The following is a 24526-nucleotide window of genomic DNA, read 5'->3' as shown; positions in this document are numbered from 1 at the left end:
AAGATCAGGTTTCTCTTGATCTGATCAGGCCCTGGTAGAAGGGTCCTTTTAAGGAAAACCAAGAAATTCTATCCATTACAACAAATTTCTTCCTGTTTTGTTATTGATTGATTGATTGATCTATCTCTATCCATTTGTTTGTTTGTTGAGAAACAATTATAGTTAAGTGACTTGCTCAGGGTCACAGTGCTAGTAAGTACTTAAGTAGTACTTAAATTCAGATGCTCTATCCATTGCCCCACCTCACATTTTTAAAGGCACAGCTCAATGACAAGATAAGAACCAACTGTACTTAGTGAGTTGTTGTTAACATTGCTAGTTCCTTAGTCCTATAACCAGCTCTTTCTGTTGGCTGTATCCTGAAGGAGGAGGAAATAATCCCTGCCTCAGAAAAGGCTGTCTCCATCCCAAAGTCTGGTTACATAGCTGTCCTTCTATATATATATTTTTAAACCCATGTTCTCTATGGTTAGGTACCCAAATTCCTGGAACTAAATCCCTACTCCAAATCAGTGTATTCCACATACCCAGGATTTATTCTTCTCCTCATTCCCTTTTGATGGGAATGGAAAATGAACACAGATGGGCTACCATTTAAGAGGGAATGATAATTCTGTCAGGCACCTAGACTATCATTGGGGAAAGGGATGAAGTTATTAAAAATACTAACAGGAATCCAAAATTTTATCAGCATCTCTATAAAAACCTTCAAGATTATTAAATATTTGAAAATGGACTACTTATTTACCTTGTAAAACTCTTTCCTCTTCTGGGAGGCTATAGTGAGGTTTCTGGACCTCAATATTCCCCTTCTGAGATCTCCCTGGTAATACTCCCAGATGTTGATACCCAGGGTAGAGTTCTGGAAACCACTCCAGTCCCATGGATGTAGGAAGGCTCTTGCTGCCAGTAGTTTCAATATGACCACCAGTCAGGTTTTTAGGAGCCAAATGACAGGCCAGGTTTAAAGGTTGCTGATTATATTTAGTGTGTGTTGCCCATGTATTGGGATTAGGAGGAGGCTCTGTTGCCCATGTATTGGGATTAAGATGAGGCTCTGAAAATACTGGTTTCTTACTCTCCACTGGATTAACTGGAGTGACTGGATCCTTGTACCCATCTTCCTCCTCTTGTAGATATTTTAAAACCAAAGTAGACAGACTTTGGTTACCTAAATCTGCCAAAGAAAGCGGTTCTTCACAACCTGAATCAGGATCGTCATGGTGAGGTATCTTCTCTATGGCTAAATTATTGTTATTAACTTGCTTCCTCAGGCCATCTCTCATGTAATCCAATTTGGGTACTTTTACTTCAGGTGATTTATTGTAGTTAGATTCTTTATCCCAACTACACTTTCTAGCTGCCAATCCAAAATGAAACCCTTTTTTCTTTGCTCTGTGTTTGATGTGATGATTCTCTCTTCCTCCAGTTTGGAGTGACTTAGACAATGACGAATTTACATAATTGGTTGAGAAAAGGGATCCTATGCTTTTTCTCGGCATCTCAGAGTTATTGACACTGTATGAAGCCTCTGAAATGGGGTCCCAAGCTTTGAGGCCTCTCTCATTGTTTTGTAAAGTTGCATAAGGATTCTGACTTCTATCAAGACTTGGAAAACTCTCACAAATACTGAAAGGAAAGTCTAATGTTTCTGCCAGGAATTTCTGTTCTGGGTATTCCATTCTGTTATCATTCTGCAAACCTGACCAATGTGTCTTATTTTCATTGGTAAAAGAACTTTTGGAAGGGCTGCTCCCAAAAATTTCTGAAGGATTTTTGCTCTTGTCTTCTCCCGATTTAGGTAAATATTTTGTAAATTTTGCTTTGGAAATTTTTTTTTCTGCAGAAAACAAATGCCCATTCTCAGCCAAAAACACAACCTTCTTTGGTCTAGTAGAATTCTGTGTCACTTGGGAGTTATTTTTAATTTGCTTCTTCATATTTTCACCTGTCTGCATAGCAAGTCTCATTTCTAAGTCAGCATTATGTAGTCTAACTTTCATAAGGTTAGTGTTTCTTCTCTTAATTTGATCTTTTTTAAGTGTCTCTTCACGATCAGTTTTTATCAGCTTTTTTGGTAACTTCTTTGATTTGGGAGCTTGAAAGAAAGCTGCCTTGGAATTAGTAATTTCTGAATTAAAAGGAAGGATGGTTCCTACCTTTTTACAGAAAGGTAAATGAGACTTTAACCGTTTAAATTGTTTCTTACAATGAGGACACAATTCCATTTGAGGTAAGATGTCTGCCATCTTCCTGCTAAGAAATACAAATGTGACATTATTATTATAAAGAAAACTTCCTTTTCATCTGTTTAATTAGGTACCCATTCATACTCATTTTAAATGTAAAGGAAATGAATTGAAATTGACTGACTTCATTTCAGCTTTTTGTGAAGGTAGAAAAATTAATAGAATAGTTTTTGTTTTAAAAATAAATTTAAATCTCTGTCTCTAACTTGCCTCAGTAAGGAATTTTCTATTTTCTCCTAAGGTCTTATGGGGATCTACAGAAGAGAATTAAAAGAGTCTCCTTGTCACCCCTGAGTTCTACCTTCAGTAAAATACTAAGTGCTTTAGAGGGGGGGAAAAAAGGATAACAATCTTAAACTAATAAATAAGAAGGATAAAGAAGGGACAATTAAAAGACAAACTAAATATGGGATTTATTATTATGCACTAAAGCACACTAGCAGAAACCAGGTGAACATTAAGGCTTTATTAATAATTAATTATTAAGTGTTTAATCTAAAACATTGAATGCTAACATAACCAACTAAACTTTCTGAGTATTATTCATGTTTATATTAATGCATATGAAAGCTTTTAATAACCACCAGCATTTCATCATTCAAGATGGAAAAGAGAAGTGTGTCCTATGATTATAATAAAGCGTGGTATAAAGTACAAGAATGACAATCAGGAGACAGGGATTCAACTATCTGACAAATAGTAGTTTTTTGATGCTGGACAAGTTGCTTAATGACCATGGGTCTTAATTTCTTCATGCACATATAATATGAACAGGCTGAACAGGATGATTTCCAAGGCCTCTATTAACTATAATATTGATTCAGGGATCCAAGGATTTGCAGACACTTATCTTTTCACATCAATGGCATTCTCTCCCTCACCTCCCCAGTTACACATGAAATACTCAAAATTTCAGGTGCAAATATCTTTTTTCTATTATTCAAGTTGTTGTTTTTCTCTAGATAAAAACATATCTAATCTATGTAAGGTATCATGGCTATAACTATTTGTGACTCAAAGGCAAAGATGAATGTGCCAAGGTTAGAAAAGAGTGCAGCAAGCAACTTACATGAGAAACAGAATGAAACCAGATAGACTTATCAGTCCATTTATCAGAGTAATCCTATAACACCATCCTGGGGGAAGTCAGGTAAAATAAAAAGTATCTTTATTGTCAAGACAAATGGAATGGGAAAAGGGACTTGCGAATAGTATTTGGTTAAGCTTCTTCCTTTGGGGGAAGAAAAAAGTTTGTTTCCCCAAGTGTAGCTTTTCTCACATATATGTAAAATCTGTATTTAAATGCTCTCCCATAAAGAATGGTTGGTAGTTATCAGGTTGAATAATAATAGCAGTAATGATGATAGCCAGCATTTCACATTGCACTTTAAATTTTGCAAAATGCTTTGAAAATATCATCTATCCCATTTTATCTTTGTAAATGGGAGATAGGGGCTAGTGTTATCCCCTTTTTACAGATGAGGAAACTGAGGCACACCGAATTTATCAGAGCCACACCACTTACAAAGGTATGAAGGAGAATTAGAACTGAGCTCCTCCCCACTCCGTGTATTGCACAGTATCCATTGTTTCCTTAGTCTGTCCACCCTAAAATATAGCTCCACTCTTGATGCTCACCACCCATGCAGACTGTGTCCCTGAAGCGATTTTCTGCCCTTCTGATCAATGACTGATTCCCTGTCAGTGATTGGTGGAAGATCCCAGATGTTTCCCTTCACTAATTCATTTACTATGTACAATGTTTCTAGATAGTTCACTCCGTAGCTCCCCTCGTTCCACTCTGGATCCTCTTACACCATTCCTGTAAATTGGGCACGGTGCTCTATGTGGGTCGTCATCCCGCCGTTAGAATGTAAGCTTCCTCGGAGCGGTCTCATTTTGTGAAAGTATCCCTGAGCCTAACACGGCACACACTAAGAAACTGATTTTTTCATTCATGTGCCAACATGTTAAAACTGCTGGGTTTCTTCTCTTCTTCCCCAGTATTCTTCCTGTCGCCCTTCCCTAAATTCTGTGCATCTGTGCTTGGGAAATTAAAGCTCACTTCATTACGGCACAAGAACTCCTAAGCAGGAGGATAAATCCTGCAATACACCCGTGCACTTGTTCCAGCTACACGGAAATAATTTGGGATTATCAGCTTTCACCAACCAACAAAAGTCTATTAATAAAGCACCTATTATGGGCGAGGATTCGAAGACCAAAATAGACCATGGTGCATACTCTATCGGTGAAGAGTAACTATATCGCGAATGCCATGCTGCCAGCCTCCCCACTGCCAGGGAGAAACACTGCAGATTTGTCTGTTTCCTTCCCTTCCCGGCACATCAATTCCCTTTTTTTCTCTTCGCCATGTGGCTCTTGAACTCTGGTTTCTTCACGAATCTTCTTTTCCCTCTCTCAGGCTCCGCTCCAGCTTCTAGGAAGGGAGCAGGGAGTGCGAGCAAAGGCGGGACGTTTCCGTCCTAACATAATTCCTAAGATTTGGAGCCGAAAAACTGGGTTCGAATTCGCATTCTACTGCTAACTAGCCCCTTGGGCAAGGCACGTCACCCCTCGGGGTTTTGATTTCTCCAAATACACAGTGACCGGAGATTTCCTCCCAGTCCTAAAGGAGGCCTGGGCGGCCTTCTTGGGGGGTCCCTGCAGATTCATTCCTTCTACGGATCCCACGCCCACCGGCTTTCAACACCCAGGCAGGCAAGCGCTAAGCTTCCGCAGGAGGCTGGAGGTCATTACCCCCCAGTCCGGTTAGCCCCCCGTCTCGGAGCAGTGCACCCACTCCAGGTTCTCTATGGGGGCTCCTCAGAAACCAGGTTTTCACTCAGAGCTCCACACGTCTCCCGTAGGGAGTTCAGAAAGCCCTAAAGCCCGCACTCCTGGGAGAAACAAGTTGCTGTCTCCAGCGGCTCCTGAGAGGACTACAGAAAAGGCCACCTCCTGCTCGTCTGACTTCTCAAATGCCGGATGACTGTGAACTTCCCTTTTCCAAACCCTACCCAAATTTCACTCTAATATTTTATATCGATCTTATGGATTTCTTGTCTATTTATAATTCAGGGGTGCGATACGTGTCCACGGAGAACAGGCGAAAATTATAGACACCTACAAAATGAGGACCCTCCTCTATCCCCTACCCCCTTCCCCCACCTTTACTGAAAAGGTGAAGATCGAATTTCTCAGCTCGCCACACCCCCTCTTCCGGTAGGTGGGATTGCGGAGCCTCTCGGGTCGGCCCAATTGCGCAAGCGCGAGTGGGCGGGTCTACAGAGGCAGTGGTATGGGGGGTGGGAGCGTCGGGGAGACGCCGGAAGTCGTGGTGGTACGGGTCCGGTGGAGGGGTACTCCACTCAGACGGCGTAGAGGAAGGCGGTAGTGAGGGATAAGACCGGAGGGGGAGGGCGTGGGGGCGGCGGTCGCCGCTACCGCCGCCTGAACCAAAGACCTCCCCACCGATCTCCCCGCCAGGCGACGTGCCGTCGCTCCTCTCTATCAGCTGCCATGAGCGAACGCCTCCGCCCCAGGTGAGAAAAGGGATCCCCTCACCCCCCTTCTTGGAGAGGCCGAAGTCGCGGGAGGCGGGCGGGAGTGCGGAGCGGAGAGCCGGGAAGGGATTGACCCTGCAGGGACTCCGTCGATCCGTCTAGCCGTCAGTCCTGGCGCTGGGCTGCTGGGGTCGGGGGTAGCACAGGAAGCGTAGCTGTTTGATCCTGTCGAAGCCCCGTAGTTTGCTCCAGGGGGACAAATTGGAAGTCTTGTGTTCCCCCATTCTCCCCCCTCTTCCCCTGGGTGGGAGTGGTGAGCCCCGGCAAATTAGGCCCCTTTTTTCCTCAGGAAAGAGTAACAAACCTGACTGCGGTCCGATCTTGGTGGATACTTAGTTTTATCGCCTAGGGGAGGAAGGGGTTACCTCTTGTTTCCTGGATGTCAGAAGGAGAAGTTGTGCTCCCTACTGCAATGGGGAAAGACTTGGATAGTGAAGCCGATTGGATGTGGTAGACAGAACTAGGAGAGGTGATAATATTTTCCTGGGACCGCATTAAGGAGACAATCAGCTGTCCTGGGCGAAGGAGCATTTGGAATACACTGTGCCTGTGTATTCTCCAGCATTGGGCTCCCTCATACGCTGGGCTTTACTCTTCCCTTCGTGGTTGGGGTAGACGAGCCGAAGGAGCAAGTTGACTTTTTTTCTTTGCCCACTTCTGTGACTTTTATTTCCCTTTCCTACTTTCCTTGCTGAATTAACCACTACAGAGAGAGTCGTTAAAAAGAATCAAGAATTTTCGGTGGCCGCTACAATGCAGCAGTCTCATGTTTCCTTTAGAGGTGAGGGCTGATGAAAGTGCTTCCGAGTGAAATAGAGAAAAGATCCAAGGGCTCTGCAGTCAAAATCGTTCTGCTGGTGTCGATTTTTAGAACCAGAAGAACCATATACTTCTCCCTCATTTTACAGATGGGAAAACTGAGGTCCAGAATAGATAACCCTGATCCGTGATGGGATCAAAGTTGCATTGGTTAGCCAATCCTGTCAAATTTGGTAGATTTGTCAAGACTATTTTTTTGTCTTTAATAAACTGCAAAGTTAATTAGCATATGCTAACACCCTAATGATTACTTCCCTTCCCACTCTACTCTCAAAACCAGTTTCTAGAATTCCATTATTTCTATTTGGTCCAGCCTCCAGTTAAGTGAAAACCTGAGGTTCATGATTAATAGTAATGTGGATGGTTGATCAGAGAGGCTAAGGATGAACATATGGAGACTACTTATAAAGAGAGGATCATTTTGAGTCTAGGATGTTATAAAGTGATGCTATTATAAATAGAACCAAGCCACATTCTGAAACTACTTATTCAAAAAGATAGGATCATTTTGAGTCTAGGATATTATATGGTGATGCTAGAATCAAGCCACTTTTTGAAATAAGTGATCAAAGTCTATTTTGGTTTCTGTAGTGCTGTTTCTAAAGGCTGCTATTGGGGCACTTCCCTCACTCATTCTTGAAAATTGAAAACATTTCCAACAGAAAAGATTTCTCTACTCCAACCCACTTCTGCTAATATATATATATATATATATATATATATATATATATATATATATATATATATATATATGTATGTAAAATGTTGTTGGATACATACCTGAAACTTCTTTTTACTATCAAATAAATGATTTAGGCTTACCCTTCCGGTTCCTTAGATTTCCCCTTACTCCAGTGGTTTAATGGATGCCAAGGGTAGCAGTTTCTGAGGCTCACCTATCTGGCAAATAAGCTTTTCACGCACCCACTTAATGACAATACCTTCATGTGGCATCCACCTCCAAGGAGTTCAAAGTATTACTGTACCAGAATGATATTCTTCGCAGCACTCCTGAGAGAAAAAAAGAAAGAGACGATTATTCCATTTTTCAAGTCTCAGGGAGAAAACTTGGCCCACAGAGCTGAAAACATCTGTTTCCACCAGATCAGGCAGAAATTGAGATCATTATCTATATTAACAGGGTTTACATTTAAGACGGAGAACATAGTTCTGGAATTGAGAGATTTAGGGCTCAAGAGCCTCTTATTCCTTTAAAATTTTTATACACATTTCTAAAATCAGGCCACAGTATATACCCAAAATTAAGTAGGCTTTATATGTTACATAGTGTGTAAGACACTATGCCCAAAATTAAATAGTCTTTAAAAAGACCCACCTTAGTCTTTGGCTTTCTAGCTATAAACAATGAACTTTAGGAAATTCTTCATTATAATAAGAGTAGGTTACATCTAGCACAGATTTAGCTTAAACTACACCACAAGTTTTTCCTCTATAATTTATTGTTTCTCAGCAGCTATTTAGAATGCTGGTAGACATCCTTTCTCTAACAGTCGGGGCCCATACCGAGTACATACATATTGTTGTCTCTTTTGATTATTTAAATTCCTTCCAGAACACTTGATTAAGAAGAGTCAGACCTGTATTTAAAAATCTTATTTACCAGTGAGCCTTAAAAAACAAATGTTTTTTTTTTTTCCCCTTCAAAATAATCCAATGAAGTAACAATTATGTCATAATACTATCTGGTACAAGCAAACTGAGTAATTGAGTTAACAAGAGAAGAGTCTAACCTTTTCAGTGTTTGTCATAGTACCACTGTAAAGTGCTTTAAGGGTAAATAGTGATTGGCAGCCACACCTGGCTTAACTGCCATCACATGGAAGGGAGTAAAATTAGTTAACATGGAATTGTAATTTCAGGGATTATAAAAAGATGAACATAATTAGGTAGATATTGATAATTTAGTTAACAGCTTACAGTATTCCTGTTATTTGAAAACTTTTCAGGCTTAATTTTAGAACTGAATCTAATAGCTTAACTTTATTAGTACCGCTAACTTATGCTGATACTGTTTTTTGTTATCATTGCCTAGTAGTGCTATAGTGTTTAAGTTACTCTAGCATCAATTGGATCATTCAGGTTTTGGAGGATATTTTAAGGGGAAGCTATAAAATATGTATGATTTTTTTATTTATGCTTGAGAAATCAAATGACAGTAGTTGGCTAATTTTTTTCTCCCTCCAATGATTTAATTTCAGGAAAAGGAGAAGGAATGGGAATGAAGAAGACAGTCATCTCCCTCAGACCAAACGGAGTAGCAGAAACCCTGTTTTTCAGGACTCCTGGGATACAGAGGTAATAACTGGATTAAGTTTAAAGCCCCTAGTTTTTTAAAAGTTTCCTGAACTTAAATATCTACATTGTAAAGGGCAGCCAAAAAAAATGACAATTGTTCAAAAAATAAACAAGAGTTTCCCTTTAAAATGCTTGAAATATATTTGAAGGTGTTGAATTATCTTTACCAATTTGCTTTTTTCCTCTCCTATGGCACACAGTAGGCATTTACAATATCTTTATTGTAAATGTACAAGCTTTACTAATAACATATAAATATCTAATAACTATTTAGTTAACGTAAGACCAGATCTACATGGTGTTTTGGGGAATTTTTCTAATTAAAAAAAATTTTGTTTAAACGTGGATAGCTCTTTTCAGAATAGCTTTAAGAGTATTAAAGAAAATCCCTCAAAATATGAGGATTCAAAACATACTAGAAAAGCTTTGGAGCAATAATCTGCTGGACACACATCTAAGCCAAGTTTACTGAAAGTGGTGCTTTGTCTGTGGATATTAAACCAGATTTCCATAGAAAGGACTCTGGTCCATTTTGGAAATTGGAAGTTTGTTACCCTTATTATGAAACAAATAGGTTTGAATTCTTAATATTACAGATAAAATCATATGAAGAAAGATACAACAGCCAAAAAAACCCTATCCACATAAAGGTTTTCTGATTCCCAGTCCCATTTATTTAGAATTTATATTTGACAGAATTCTCAGTTACTCATTGTAATTGATTTGTTGTACATATAAAGGCTCCCTTGGAGCAGGTAGATGTCAAAGTGGATAGAGACAGCCCTGAGGTCAGGAGGACCTGAATTCAAATTCTGCCACAGTCATTTAATATCTTAAATGGGCAAACAACTTAACCCCATTGCTTCAGCCAAAAAGAGACAGACACACTTCCTTCATGGAATTATTTTAAGTACAGAGTCAGAAAATAAGTATACAGCTCAAAATTACCTTTGGTGCTATCACAGTGCAAAAGTTAATAGATGCAGATTAGAAACACTAGGAACTTGAATTTCTAGAGTCTTTTAGAATTCTTGACCTTTTTGTTTACCATTTTCTCTCCTATACCATTCCCTCAGCTCCTAGACTTCGTGTCATTTTGGATAATACTAATGCTCTTATATCTTAGTACTCTTTCATTTCCTGTGTATGTGTCATATTCCCCCATTAATACAATCCTTAAAGGTTTAGCTAAGCTTGCTATCTCTCTTAGTGCTTAATAATATTGCTCTGCACATTGAATGATGCTTAATACACCTGAACAGAATTCATGGAACAGTGACTGACTGAATGAATAAGATGAAATTAAAGCAGTGTGGTTTTTAAGGAATAGGAGAAAACTAGTTATCAGTAATTAAATTAAACTTAGTTGTAGTCATAACTACAACTAGTAGCTATTAAAAACTGGAGTAACAATTTAAATTTCACTCAAGTTCTGTTCAATTAATCAGGGGAAAATTTTTTCGTAAGTGATTTGACCTATTGTCAGCAAGGCTCCTCCTCTGTTTTTCAACATAAGTATCATTTTTGCTTCTACATTTGATGTGTTTATACTACATCAAAGATGTAGCTTGTAGGTTTTATTTGGGAACCTAATTTTTTTTTTTTTTAAGTTATTTATCATTTGTTACCTATTACTTTTTCTTCATGTTGTGTTTTGAACCTGGGAATTCCTGATCTGTAGCTTCAAGAGAAGTAGAACTGAACAAAAACTATCTTAAAAGTCAATTCTTTGATATTAGTTTCTGTTGGATTTAAACATTTCTTTGTGCACAAGTGGTATCAAGAAAGCAAAGGAGAAATTTTGCCATCCACTTTTTGCCTCACATAATACCCAGAGTCTTGAGTCTCTTGTAATTGTTCGCGTCACCATCTGTCTTGAGGCTAGGCCAGAGTTTCTTCACACTCTGCTCAAGGCTAATACAAAAATGTTGCTAATATAAGCCATTAAAATGGGACAAGGAGAGAATAGATGGAATCAATAGGTAATTTAAAATTCAGAATGTATCTATTGGATTCTCCATTATTCCTTCAACTTTTGTCAGAGAGTCTAAGCTGAGCCAAATTATGCAGCTGCTTCTTGGATAAAAAAGCATTAGCTACCAAAAAGGAGCTAAAGGAGAAACTGTTAGAATGGTGATCCTTCCATTATTATGAGAGAATTGAGCACCAACTAATTGAGTTACTTCTATTGAAGCTTATTTTTATGTTGATTTTATTAGGAGGACTGGTTAACACCTTTCCAGGTGGGAGAGGTTGACATTTAAAGGGAAAAAAATATTGTGCCTTTTTTCTGTTTATGTTGCTTTTACCTCATTTTTCACTTTTAGTCAGTTATGCTTTAGATAACTCGAGACAATGTTTTCCTTTATGTCTGTCTTTTATTTTTTACTACAATAATTTATCAGTTTCCCATCAGTGCTTTCCCTTTGTTTAGAAAAGTATAGTTAAACAAAACACATTGATCTTGGATTTGTCGGCTCTTTTAACTTTTTTAGGCTTCTGAAGCCAAATTAGTCATTGCACTGATATGAGTTTTAGTATTTTTTCTGCTCATGTAATTTTATCCAATTAATAGTAATTAATTTATGAATTCTTCTTATCCACTGTTACATTTATATACCATGATTTGTTCAGGCACTCCCCCAGATGATAGGCATCCATTCAGATTCATGTTTTTTGCTTCCCTAGAAGTGCTACTATAAAACATATTTTGTACATATGGGATCTTCTTATCTTTTACCTCCTTGAAGTATTGGTATTTACTGCCTTTTTTAAGTAGCTGAAATGCCTTTTTTTTTTTTTTTTTAAGACACTTTTACCTTTTAACCTGAAGGTTTATTTATTATTTGTTTAATCTCTTGTTGAAGTATCTGGTATGCTTTCTCCATTTGCAAAAATGGTCATGTGCTCCTCAGGCTGGAGGAGTTAGTTTCAGAACTGCTTCTCTGGATTATCAGGGGAAACCTTAGCACCAGGAATCCCTATATTTATCTTTCTCTTGACCATTTTTTCCCCCACCCTTTTACCTTTTTCAGCAATATTCTGTAGGTTCCCTACTAGACCTTGAAAAAATAGTGAAAGGTAGTGAGAGGTGCTTCAGTCAAACTGGTTTGAACCAAGTAATCTTTTTAGCTTAAAGAGGGCTGCTTTAATTTATAGGATCAATTGTGTCTTTTCCACCTGTATCCTTGAGTAGCCAATTTTGCTTTGCCTCAGGGGTCTGAAGCAATTTACCCGCATAATTACCATCTTCCCTTTCTTTTTAGGAGACTTTAAAGTATGTTTGAGTATGCTTTCGTGTATAGTATGTTCTTAGCTTGCTATATACTAGCTTCATTTTCTCACTGGGAAAAAACAAGAAAAAACTGAGGACAAATGGTTTCCCCAAAGCTGCAATTGGAAGAACTCAGGAGGAATTTAACTTACAGGATTTTTCCCAAATTGCTTTGACCATGCAAAACTTTTGTACCTGAAATATATTGATGGACACTGGTTTCTGCATAACTTTGTCTTTTTTATAAGCAAACATTTCCTTTTTGAGGACTGGTTTCACAGGATTATATATTACATGTGTCCAAAAATAACTGGTATAAGAATAAGAGAACTAATAAAACTTTATTTTTAACAAGAAATGAATGAGTCAGCTAGATGGAGCATTGTCCTTGGAGTCAGGAGGATCTGACTTGCCCTCAGACACTGAAGACTTACTACATTTAACCCCAGTTGTCTTAACAAAAAAGAAAGAAAAAAATTGATGGAATCTACAAGGATTCTAGGAATATGGAATATCTTCTTGAAACAAAGCAAAATCAGAAAAATTGAAAATGGGGGAAGGGAATTTACAGGTTTTTTTGTTTCATATCCCCCCCCCCAAAAAAAAAAAAAGCAGCTTCATATATTTAGTTTTTATTCATACCTTAGAAGGAAAAAAAAAATCATAGTATTGAAATTCCTCCTTATTGTGAAGAACATTGTCTTAGAAATACTGCTTTTCTAGTTTTTGTGTATTAGTATCTGGTGTTACTTCAAGTATTTTATTTGTGCTTTTTAAAATGAAAATATCGTGCAGCTTTGAACTAGACTGTACATATGCTAATTATATCTTTTACATAATAGAAGTTAAATTAGGCATATTAATTTTTAGATTTATTTTTGACAAGGTCTCCTATCTACAATATGTATTATTTTGAAAAAGTCAGAAATTTCCTTCTAGAATTACATGTGATTGTTGATTCAAGGGAGGAAGATATTTTTTTTCCCTAGTGGATAATCGTCTTATTCCTCAAAATTAAGGGGACAAACTAGGTGGTACAGTGAATAGAGTATCAGCCCTGAAATCAAAAGTACCTGACTTCAAATCTGGTCTTAGACACTTAACACTTCCTAGCTATGTGACTCTGGGCAAGTCACTTAACCCCAGTTGCCTCAGCAAAAAAAAAAGAAAGCTCTGTGAGTCTCATTGTATTGAGAGATATAATGAAGAATTCTGGCATCTGAAGATGCAAACAGACCATGTGAATTGAGGAAATCAAATGGTACAGGGATTGGGATGGAGAAGTCTATTAATCAAATAGGAGGAAGAGGGAGATTCAGAGAATGACAGCAACAAGGATCTAGGAACATCCTAGAGTGAACTTGAAAGGAAAACAGATTGTTTGAATATAGCATTATAGAGCAAAGAGTGTGCCTAATTTCTCCTGGTTCTGTGTGCCAGGAGAGAAGGCTTCAGGAGAAAACTTTATTTCATCCAACTCCAGAAGTGGAATGAATGAGAACAAGGGACCACAAAATCATAAAAATTTATTTAGAAAGGACCTTAAATCATTTAATCTAATTCCTTCATTTTATAGATAAGGAAACCTAAGGCATAGAAAGGTGAAGTAATGACTTGCCTAAGGTGTCAAATAGATGTGGCTGAACCAGAGGGAGGAATCGGTGCTCTGAATTTAAATCCAGCTATCTCACTACAACAGAAAAGTTTTCAAAGGGCACAATAGAAAAGCAAAGAACATTACAGCTTATGGATGTCCTTGATGATTTTGCACTAATCGTGGCTGTGATGGAGTCTTGGGCTAGGCAGCCTTTGTTTGGGTATGGAGTAATAGTCTGCCGTTGTGAAAAGCTATACCTAAAGAAAGCCTAAAATGGTCGTGGGACTTGGCCAGATGGCAACCCAGTACTAGATTAAAGAAATGAAAGGCCAGTCCCTTAATTAGGACTAAGGGGGGGCTGAAGCACAGGTAGAAACTGTGCCTCCTGAGATTGTGACCTCTGGAGCTATGCCCCATTCATCTCATGATAGTTCTAACTTTTTTCCTTGATGGTAAAGTAGGTGCTAATATCAAAGCTTATTATTTTATTTACGCTTCTCTTCATTTTAAACTTTCTGTATTCTGCTTTTACTTAATCTGTGAAATACCTGTATTTTCTTTTGTGATCTTACTCTGATACACAGTGACCCTTAAAAGACTTCTGCCTAAAAAAAGGTTATGAGTTATGCCTGTGGCATAACCTGAATGTCTGTTTCTTCACCTTTTTGACTTGCTGAGATCTTTAACTTAAGATATTACATTATACAAGCAGCCTGGGAGTGAAAATGAGAGGGAAAGAAGAATAGAAGAGACTTACCTCAGGCTTCTGCCTTTTCCCTTCCTTTCTTGGTAGGGAAAAAACCATCGATGTCACAATCTCAGCATTCTAAGGATATTCTCATTGTAAAAGGTATAGGATCAATAAACAGAAACCTAGCAACTGCATGATTACAAAATTCTGTGAACTAAACATATTTGTTAGGTTTGGTTTTTCAAACAGATTATTTTAGCCAAAGACTGTAGCCCTAATAACAATAAAAATCAGAGGCTTTAAAGCTTTTGATGGCCTTACTCATCTCTCATTACTAGCAATGAATTTGAGAACAAGAACCATCTAGAAAATTAGTAAAATGAGCAGGAGATTTAAGTTGATTTGGTTTGTCTTTTGTTCTGAGATTTCTACGGTTTTTATAGTCATAAAACCAAATAGGAACCAGATTCTAAGAAATTTTTTATTGAAACAGTACATTTTCACAGGTGGTCTAATTTTATTGATTTCCTATTTTCGAACTTTGATTATGGTTCAGGTCCTTGGAATTAAATTCACTCATTAAACCATACCAATATTTATTTTTGATTTTTTAATATTTCTAATTAGATATCATTTGACCTTTGTTTTTACTTCATCCTCATTTTTGAACATATTTTTCCCAACCCCACTTAAATTTTTCCTTGTAAACAGATTGAGAAAGAAAACTGATTCAGGAAAACCAATCAAAATCGGCTGCATTTGACAGTTTGTGGTATTTATTACACATCTAAAGTCCTTTACCTCTGCAGTGATGGGAAAGAAATTTTCATTTTCTTAGCTGTGCTCTGGATCCGAGCTTGAATCGCTATAATTATATGAGGTTTCATTTAATTTCATTGCTTTGTTCTAATCTATCATTTTCCTGTTTTGAAAGAATTCATTTGTTATTTCCCATAGTGCACCAATTCCATTCATGTACCACCCTCATCTGGTTGGGACTTAACTGAGTTTGCTGGGTTTTTTTATTTTTATTTTTGTTTTTTTTTTTTTTTTTTTGTTTTTTGTTTTGTTTTGTTTTGTTTTGCACACAAGACTTTCAGTGTGGCAAACAATTGTCACAAACAATTGGTTGTTTTTTAAAGGTGGAAGACGTTGCTAACATTTGTGTAGTTGAAAATCCCAGTTTTGAAATTAACCCTCCCTATTCAGCCAGTTTAAGGAGGTGAGATTGTTGTAGAAATGATAAAATGAGAATTGAAAAGGAGCATTGAGATCAAATATTCTAAATACTTATATTCTAAATACTTATTTAATATAAGGACACTAAGACCCAAACATGTTCAATTATTTTCCCAGAGGAAAACAATATACCTATAAGTCATTTGTTAAAAGCTTTTAATTTTATACTGTAATTTGGGGGAAAGTTTTCATCAAGCAGCTTAATTAAGGAAGGATTTGTTTCATATGAACATGCATTGTAATAATTTGATCTGCAATCTTGCTATCTTCTGTTTGTATTTCACCTTTATTTTCAAATATATATGTTACTCCACTGCCCAAAGAGTTTACTATCCCTTATAAAAAAGGGAATGGACTTATGAACACATCAGCCAAGTCTAAACTAACATGATTGCAATAACTAGGGAGCTGCTTTTTTGGGGGTCAAGCTTGGTTTTTATAGTCACACAGCTTTCAAGTTGGGGTTTTTGTGTGTGGGAGGGGTACCATTTTTGCCTTGTGTTCATTGTGTATGTTTTGTAGTTTGGATTAATTTACTTTGCTTCAGTAAAATCAATCACCAGTAATTTATCAAATGCTGGCCTGATTCTATTGGACATTGTAGATACAAAGACAAAAGTGAAAAGTCTGCTTACATTTTATTGATAGAAATAACATTCACATATATAGTTACATGCAAAATACAAGGCAATTTGGAGGATAGAATGTCCTAGCATCTTGTTTTGTATCAGGAAAAGGTAGTACTTGAATTGAGTATTGGAGGAAATAAGGGAATGTAAAAGGTAATAGTAAGGAGGAAGTTCATTTGAGATGAGGGGACAATCAGGACAAAAGTCAGGAATGAGAAATAAAGTACATAGGAAAAGCTAGTTTGCCTGGATTGTATTATGTTTGTGGAAAGTAAAGTGTAAAAAATAAGTAATAAATAAATAAAATAAGTGAAAATTTTTAAACCCTGCTGAGTGAAATGAGCAGAACTAGGAGATCATTATACACTTCAACAACAATACTATATGAGGATGTATTCTGATGGACATGGATAACTTCAACATAGAGAAGAGCTAATCCACTTCCAATTGATCAATGATGGACAGAATCAGCTACATCCAAAAAAAGAACACTGGGAAATAAGTGTAAACTGTTAGTATCTTTTGTTTTTCTCCCCGGGTTATTTATACCTTCCGAATCCAATTCTTCCTTTGCCACAACAACAAAAACAACAAAATTCGATTCTGCACATATATATTGTACCTAGGATATACTATAACATATTATGTATGGGAATGCCTGTCATCTAGGGGAGGGGGTGGAGGGAAAGGGGAAAAAAATTCGGAAAAGAAAGGAGTATAAGGGTTAATGTCAAAAAAATTACCTATGCATATGTACTGTCCAAAAATGTTATAATTATAAAATTAATTTTAAAAAGGGGGAAAAAATAAAAATTTTAAACCCCAGTAAAAAAATAAATCTGGAAAGGTAAATTGAGGCCACATTATGGAGAGCTTTTACATATCAGAGGTGTATCTATTTGTCCCTAGCAGTAATAAAGACCTCCACTTCAGGAAAATTCACTTTGGCATACTTGTGGAAGATAGGTAGAAGACTGGATTATAGGGAGATCACCTAGGGAGCTATCACAATAGTAATGATGAAGTTAATCGTTATAGGTAGGGAGCTGTGATAACCAGAGAGAAAGGGAAAAGTGAGAGATATTGAAAACTAGAAACAAAATGTGACATGATTGTATATAAAGTAGTAAAAGAGAAGTTGAAGATGATGCAAAAGCTTGGGAAGTGGAATAACTAGCAGGATGGTGTGGATAGAAATGGGGAATATGGAAAGAAATATGATACATTATTTTGAACATGTTGAGTTTGAAATACCTGAAACATTCATTGGATATTCTGAAACATCCAATGTACAGTTGATGATTCAAATGATAATAGCATTTGGGAAAGAAACTGGTAGGATATAAAAATTTAGGGAATCAGTTGTACAATAGTAATTAAGCTCATGAGAGTAGATAGTCACTAAGTAAGAGTATATATTTTGAGGGGCAGCTAGATGGCACAGTGTATAGAGTATCAGCCCTGAAGTCAGGAGGACCTGAGTTCAAATTTGGCCTCAAACACTTAATACTAGCTGTGTAAGCCTGGGCAAGTCACTTAACCCCAATTGCCTCAGCCAAAAAAAAAAAAAAAAAAAAAAGAGAGGAGAGGAATGGAGGAGAGAGAAAAGACTGAGCCATGAACATACCCATAGGGGATGTAATTATAAATGATTACCTATCAACTGAAGTGGTTAGTATTTAAATGTCTATTATGTGCTAGGCACTATGTTAAAAACTGATGATACAAAGACAATCTCTATCCTTGAGGAACTCATACTCAAATTTGAGGAGACCCCACCGGGAACAAGAGGAGACAAAATATGTACAAACAAGATGGGTAGCAAGAGAACAAAGAGAATAGTGTCAAGGAAGCCCATAAATGAGAGTGTGATAAGCTGTATCAAATATTTAAGAGAGAAAGCTAAGGAGTATGAGAATTGAAGAAAACCATTAGATTTGGTGATAGAGAGACTTTTGGTAAAACTATTGAGGAGAATGCCAAGTGTTGGAGGGAATGTGGGAAAATAGGCACATTGATACATTGTTTAGTGGAATTGTGAATTGGTCTGGCCATTCTGGAAAGTAATCTATAATCATATTCAAAAAGTTACCAAGCTGTGTGTATTTTTTAACCCAGAAATACTGTTACTAGTCCTGTATCCCCAAATAAGTCAAAGGAAGAACAAAGCTTATACATGCAAAAAAACTTGAGAGGCTCTTTTTGTAGTAGCAAAAACCTGAAAATTATGGGAAGTTGGGAGCGGTGGGTGTACAGGAAAATACTGTGTGGTAAGAAAAAGGGATGGAAAGATATGTATCAATTAACTCAAAGTGAGTATGACCAGAATAATTTCTGTATTAACAGAAGAGATTGTTATCTACCCTTGCTTTAAACCTCTTATCAAAGTTAGTTGAAATCAGTTGCTTCTCTTAATCCAATTTCTGTAGTTAAATTATATTATGTCATCAGAAGTACAGCATATGTCCTAAGGTTGAAGAACTATTTTCTTTCCAAAGTGTCTATACATTTAAAACAGCAGGATTTAATTTTTTTAAGAAAACCAAAAGGAAAATAGTCAATTTTCAAAATTTGATAATGTAGGGACCAAAAGAAAAACCTTTTAATAAGTAATATTATAAAGACAAAACAACTGTGAAAGACTTGAAGGACTTTGGTCAGTGCTCTGAACTAAAGTGGTTCCAGAGAACTGATGAAGGTATGCCACCCACATGCTGACAGAGATGATGGACTCCACATAAAATGAGACATGTATTTCATTTGGATGTAGCCAGTGTGGGAATACTTATTTTCCATTTTTTTTTCTTTTTAATTTATGGAATACAACAAGCATTTCCAAAACATAGTATTATAAAAAGATTATTACACAAGAAACTGAAATCTGTTATATACAACTTGGTATTTCTTTTAAACATAATAAAGTTATCATGTAAATTTTCCCTTTTCTTCCCTCTCCCATTCCCTCTGCCCTAGACATACTTATGCTTGTATGTAGGTCTGTGTACATATAATATGTATAAAGATCTGTATATATATATATATATATATATATATATATGTGAACTATACATATTTGTTACAAGTTGTTTCAACAAGAAAGGGTATATGTATGGAGAGGATAAAATTTTTTAAAGAAATTATTTTAAAAAGATAGGAGAGAATAATTTCACTTAGAGATCATAAGGTTAGAGACCAGATTGTAAGAAATTGAGAAATAAAAAGGAGAGGAAATGGAAGGAAGGAGTATAGGCAGGCTTTCCTTAAAAGTTGGGCTGTGACATGGAAAAAGAAATGTAGAACATTAGATCATGGGGGCAGTAGGATTTGGTCAGGCTTTTTTTAAGGATGAAGGAGTAAGAAGAAGCAAAGAAGTAAAGAGAATGAAAATTAGAGGGAAAAGCTGATAGTAGGGTTAATCTGCTAGAGGAAAAGATGGGGTTGAGATTATATATAGAACATTCTCACTCTTGTCATCACAAAAGGAAGACAAAGTAGATGATGATGATGATGATCTAAAGGTTGTAGATGTGAAGAAAAGAGAATGGTGAAATGGCCTTGATTTTCTCAGTAAAGTATGATTCGAGTATATAGAGTAGTACCGGAATGAGAGGCTTGAAAGAAAAGAGAATCCTTGGAACACTAGTTGTAGAGAGTCAGTAAAGGGAGGAATCAAAATTTTGTCCAGTTAAAATTAGGTATTAAACCCAGTCAATGTGCCCAGCTTTGAGACAGACAGACAGATGGTAAGAGTAATCCATAGATTGGGGTTTGGTAAAAGTAGCTGCAAAATGTCAAAGAAGCAAAGAAATTGACTAGAGGTGGAGGGAGAAATGGAATGAAAGTTTTTGAACATGAAAGTAAAACATTTGAGTGTCAATGCATGATCAAGGGTGTGACCACTCCTTTGTGGAACCTGAGGTAAAGTGGAATTGTAGGCCATGGGAATTGAGTAGTTTAAAGAACTGGAAAGTTAGGATATTTGAGAGAACAACAACAACATTATATTTTGATATAAGTTCATCTAAGGCTAACTATATTTCTGTTTTCTTCATAGTCATTAATAGTGTAATAATGCTCCATTAAATTCATGAATCATATTTTATTTAGACATTCCCCAATCAGTGACATTTTACTTTGTTTCCAGCTGACTTAATAACACTGTCTTATAGTACTTCCGAGCTTTACCCAAACCACTGAAAACTTGGGAAATGCCAAGAAGGGCTTTCTCAAATTCCCTCTTTAGTAGTAAACAGAATTTGTGGGGTCTAACTTCCTTTAAGCCCTTTTCACTTAATCCACTTTCTGCAATTATCTTAGTACTTACTGAATGCACTGTATTATGTTATTAGAATTAAAATACTTATACTAGGATTGGAAAACTTTCCCCTCCAAATAAAGACCATATAAATAAAATTCACTAAATAACTTAAGTAAAAATAAAATATCTCACTTAAATTAATAAGAAACCAAAAAATATTAAATATAAAAAAGTTAAGTGTTCATTTCTTTGTTATGGCCAGATAAAGGGAGACTAGGGAATAAAGGATAAAGGAGAGAGCCAGCAATGAAGTAAAATTTTGATATTGCTTTAAAATATCAATCCAGAATTAAAACTTGTGCCCCAAAGACTACTAAATAAAGGATTCACCTATTTTGACCAAAATTGTCGAGAAAACCAAAAAAGTATTCTGATAGAAATTTGGTATAACATTTCACGTCCTGTACCAAGATAATTGAATTGAAGCAACTATGTGGTGGGACATCCTGGGCAAGTCCATTTAACCTTGTTTGCCTCATTGGTCAAATGAACTGGAAAAAGAAATGGCAAATCACTTCAGCATCTTTGTCAAGAAAACCCCAAATGAGGTCATGAAAGTCATAGGTGACGGAACAGCATGAATCATGTAGGAAAAAAAATCACAGAAAATACATTACCAGGAGCAAGGAGGAAAATACTTTCCAGAACTATGAAACCAATCTGGTTAAGATTAGAAAAGAAACAGTTTAAATGGGGGAAAAACTGTTGCAAGTTTCTCTGATAAATCTCACATTTAAGATAAAAACTGAATCAAATGTTTGATTCAGAGCCATTTCCCAATAATCAAAGATGATGAACCAGCAGTTTTCAAAGGAAGAAATCAAAACTTTTTCATATTAAAAAAAAAATTCTATTTCACTAATAATTTGGCAAATGAAACTTTGGGTGAGGGTTTCCCTTATACCGATCAGTTTGGTAAAGATGACAAAAAAAGAAAACAGTAGTGGAAATGATTTGGGTGGAGGAAGGACAATATGTATATATTAATGAACAGACCTACCACAGTTACAATGGAGTGATGAAGCATCTCTCTCTCTCTCTCTCTCTCTCTCTCTCTCTCTCTCTCTCTCTCTCTCTATATATATATATATATATATATATATATATATATATATATATATATATATATATATAATCTCCATCTTGACAGAACAAGATGGACCTTAGTTACAGAATGGCATACATTTAAGTCATTACTGCACTATTTGTGGTGCTGGTCTGTGGTAGTTCTATATCCCAAAGTCACAAATTGTGTATATCCATTGATTCAAGTTTACCATTACTTGTTCTGTACCCCAAAAGAAATAACATATATGTACAAGCTCTTTTTTATAGTAACCAAAAAAAAAAAACTAGAAAATAAAGTCATTCCCCATCAGTTGGGGAATGAATAACTGAACAGGAATGACAAATAGTATTATTTTGGAGAAACTTGAAAACATCTATGAACTGATAAAGAGCGAAAATGAAGAGAATCAGAAAAACAATTATACTAGGACTGTGAAAATAACTTTGAAAGAGTTTAGAATGCTGATCAACAAAAAACTACCACTGTTCCACAGTATTATTCTATGTGCAAGAAACCATCTCCAGAAACATGATAAATAATTGCTTATTTTGTCTTTTTATTTTTATTTTTTTATTTATTGCAAAATAAGCCATATATTTGAGGGCTTTAGCCATTATAGGAATTTGTTTTACTTTTGTATGTAGTTCTGTTAGACATGTTGTAATTTTTTCTTTTTCCTTTTTTAGAAGGCCAAAAGGAATCACAGGCACAAATAGAATGATTTGAAGTTACATATTATGCTTTTTTTTTTCTTTTTTTTTTCTTTCTTTTTTTTTTTTAGCTCTACATGATAAAAGATTCATAATTTCATATCCAGTACTCTTCCTATTCTATAGATTTTTTTTTAGTGTTTAAATTCATATTTGAAAATTTTAATTTTAAACTTTAAAAAAGTAAAGCTCCATCCTCGAAATTATAGGCATAATTTGCAATTCCTTTCATGCTAGAAAGGTTTTTTGTTTTAGTCTTAACCTAGCACACTGCCTTGTCCTTGAGAGTAGGTACTGTTGGGGATTTAACTAAATGCTTGTTAGTTTGATTTAGTATCACTCCCCATCTCCTTATAGAACAATTAGCCACACTCCCCCCACCAAAATCTACAACTACTACCACTCTACAATGTACACGGTCCAGTTAAACAATTTCCCACATTGGCCATATTCAAATATGTCTTGTGTTGGGCTTAGGGTTCATCAGCCCTCTGGGATTCATCTTCAGTCTTGTGGATTTGTGGCTTATTATATTAATCAGAGTTCTAAATTCTTTCAAGATTCTTTTAATGTTGTAAATTGTCCTAGTTCTGCTCACTATCTCAGATAATAGAGATTTTGCCAGTTTTCTTTGAAAACTCTACATTTTGTTAATTTTTTTAATAGTAGAGTAATATTCCCATTATTTTTTCTTTTTTTTTAATTTTTTTTTAACTTTTTTTTTTTGACAGTACATATGCATGGCTAATTTTTTACAACATTATCCCTTGCACTCACTTCTGTTCCAATTTTTCCCCTCCTTCCCTCCGCCCCTTCCCCTAGATGGCAGGCATTCCCATATATATTAAATATGTTATATTATATTCTAGATACAATGTACAATGTATGTGTGCAGAACCGAATTTCTTGTTGTACAGGAAGAATTGGATTCAGAAGGTAAAAATACCTGGGAAGAAAAACAAAAATGCAAACAGTTTACACTCATTTTCCAGTGTTCCTTCTCTGGGTGTAGCTGATTTTGTCCATCATTGATCAATTGCAACTGAATTAGATCTTGTCTTTTTCGAAGATATCCACTTCTATCAGAATACATCCTCGTACAGTATTGTTGTTGAAGTGTATAATGATCTCCTGGTTCTACTCATTTCATTCAGCATCGGTTCATGTAAGTCTTTCCAAGCCTCTCTGTATTCATCCTGCTGGTCATTTCTTATATCACAATTTACCCATCCATTCATTTTCCAGTTTCTAGCCACTACAAAAAGGGCTGCCACAAACATTTTGGCACATACAGGACTTTTTTCCCTTTTTTAGTATTTCTTTGATATTCCCATTATATTTAAATGCCATAATTTGTCTGCTATTCCCTGTGGGTTTCTCAGTTTTCAGCTTATGGCTACTATGAAAAGAACAATCAAATATTTTTATACGTATGGGTCTTTTTTTTCTTTCTTTCTTTGAGATATAGGTATTGTAGTGGTCTGAGTTAAAGCAGTATGTATGCATGATTTAGTGACTTTTTCGAAATTGCATTCCAGAAAGGTTAATTTACAATTTCACCAATAGTGATTTAGTACTATGCTATTTTTTATACAGCCCCTCCAGCATTTGTCATTTTCCTCATTTGTAATCTTTGCCAATCTTGATAGGAATGAAATGTAATTTGAAGAGTCATTTTAATTTGCATTTCTATAATTACTGATTTAGAGCATTTTACTACCTCTTCATGTCCTTTTTCTATTTATTGGGAAATGATTTTTAGCTTTATAAATGAATGATTTATATATCTTGATTGAGACCCTTATCAGAGAAGCTTGCTGCAAAGATTTTTTTCCCATAGTTATATATTTTTAATAGTCTCTAACTGATGGTACAAATCCTAGTATATAAATCTTTAGAATAATTCATCTTTTGAGGGTCAGTTTATAATATATGAGCTCCCATTTCAGCATTCTGGATTTTTCTTATCTGTTGCTCATAGGTGTTTGGAAGGATTTATTTATTATTATTATTTTTTTTTTTCTTAACAATTTACCACAAAGGTGTCAT

General features: G+C 35.9%; 2 protein-coding genes across 11 annotated transcripts in view; one reads left to right on the top strand and one right to left on the bottom strand.

Moving 5' to 3' along the window:
- MTNAP1 (mitochondrial nucleoid associated protein 1) overlaps positions 1 to 14649 on the bottom strand; it is a 22127-nt gene extending 7478 nt beyond the window's left edge. For 2 of the 8 annotated variants that reach the window (XM_074260651.1, XM_074260655.1), the window contains exons 1-3: positions 14579 to 14649; positions 7576 to 7645; positions 749 to 2256 (exon numbers count right to left, since the gene is read on the bottom strand). In XM_074260651.1, coding sequence (XP_074116752.1) covers positions 749 to 2249 — 1501 coding nt within the window. In that variant the 5' untranslated portion in view covers positions 2250 to 2256; positions 7576 to 7645; positions 14579 to 14649. Of the gene's footprint in view, positions 1 to 748; positions 2257 to 3774; positions 5351 to 7575; positions 7646 to 7970; positions 8274 to 13842 lie in introns of those variants that run through there. The other 6 variants (XM_074260657.1, XM_074260650.1, XM_074260652.1 and 3 more) reach the window with 6 other exon arrangements.
- The window catches only part of VCF1 (VCP nuclear cofactor family member 1), a 26804-nt gene continuing 7802 nt past the window's right edge, over positions 5525 to 24526 (top strand). For 2 of the 3 annotated variants that reach the window (XM_074260668.1, XM_074260666.1), the window contains exons 1-2: positions 5525 to 5794; positions 8854 to 8950. In XM_074260668.1, coding sequence (XP_074116769.1) covers positions 5772 to 5794; positions 8854 to 8950 — 120 coding nt within the window. In that variant the 5' untranslated portion in view covers positions 5525 to 5771. Of the gene's footprint in view, positions 5795 to 8371; positions 8542 to 8853; positions 8951 to 24526 lie in introns of those variants that run through there. The other variant, XM_074260667.1, reaches the window with a different exon arrangement.

Source organism: Sminthopsis crassicaudata, chromosome 4, assembly GCF_048593235.1.
Source record: "Sminthopsis crassicaudata isolate SCR6 chromosome 4, ASM4859323v1, whole genome shotgun sequence".
NCBI classification, from domain to species: domain Eukaryota; kingdom Metazoa; phylum Chordata; class Mammalia; order Dasyuromorphia; family Dasyuridae; genus Sminthopsis; species Sminthopsis crassicaudata.
The sequence above is the reverse complement of the archived record's forward strand: the minus strand, read 5'-3'. Positions and strand labels throughout refer to the sequence as shown.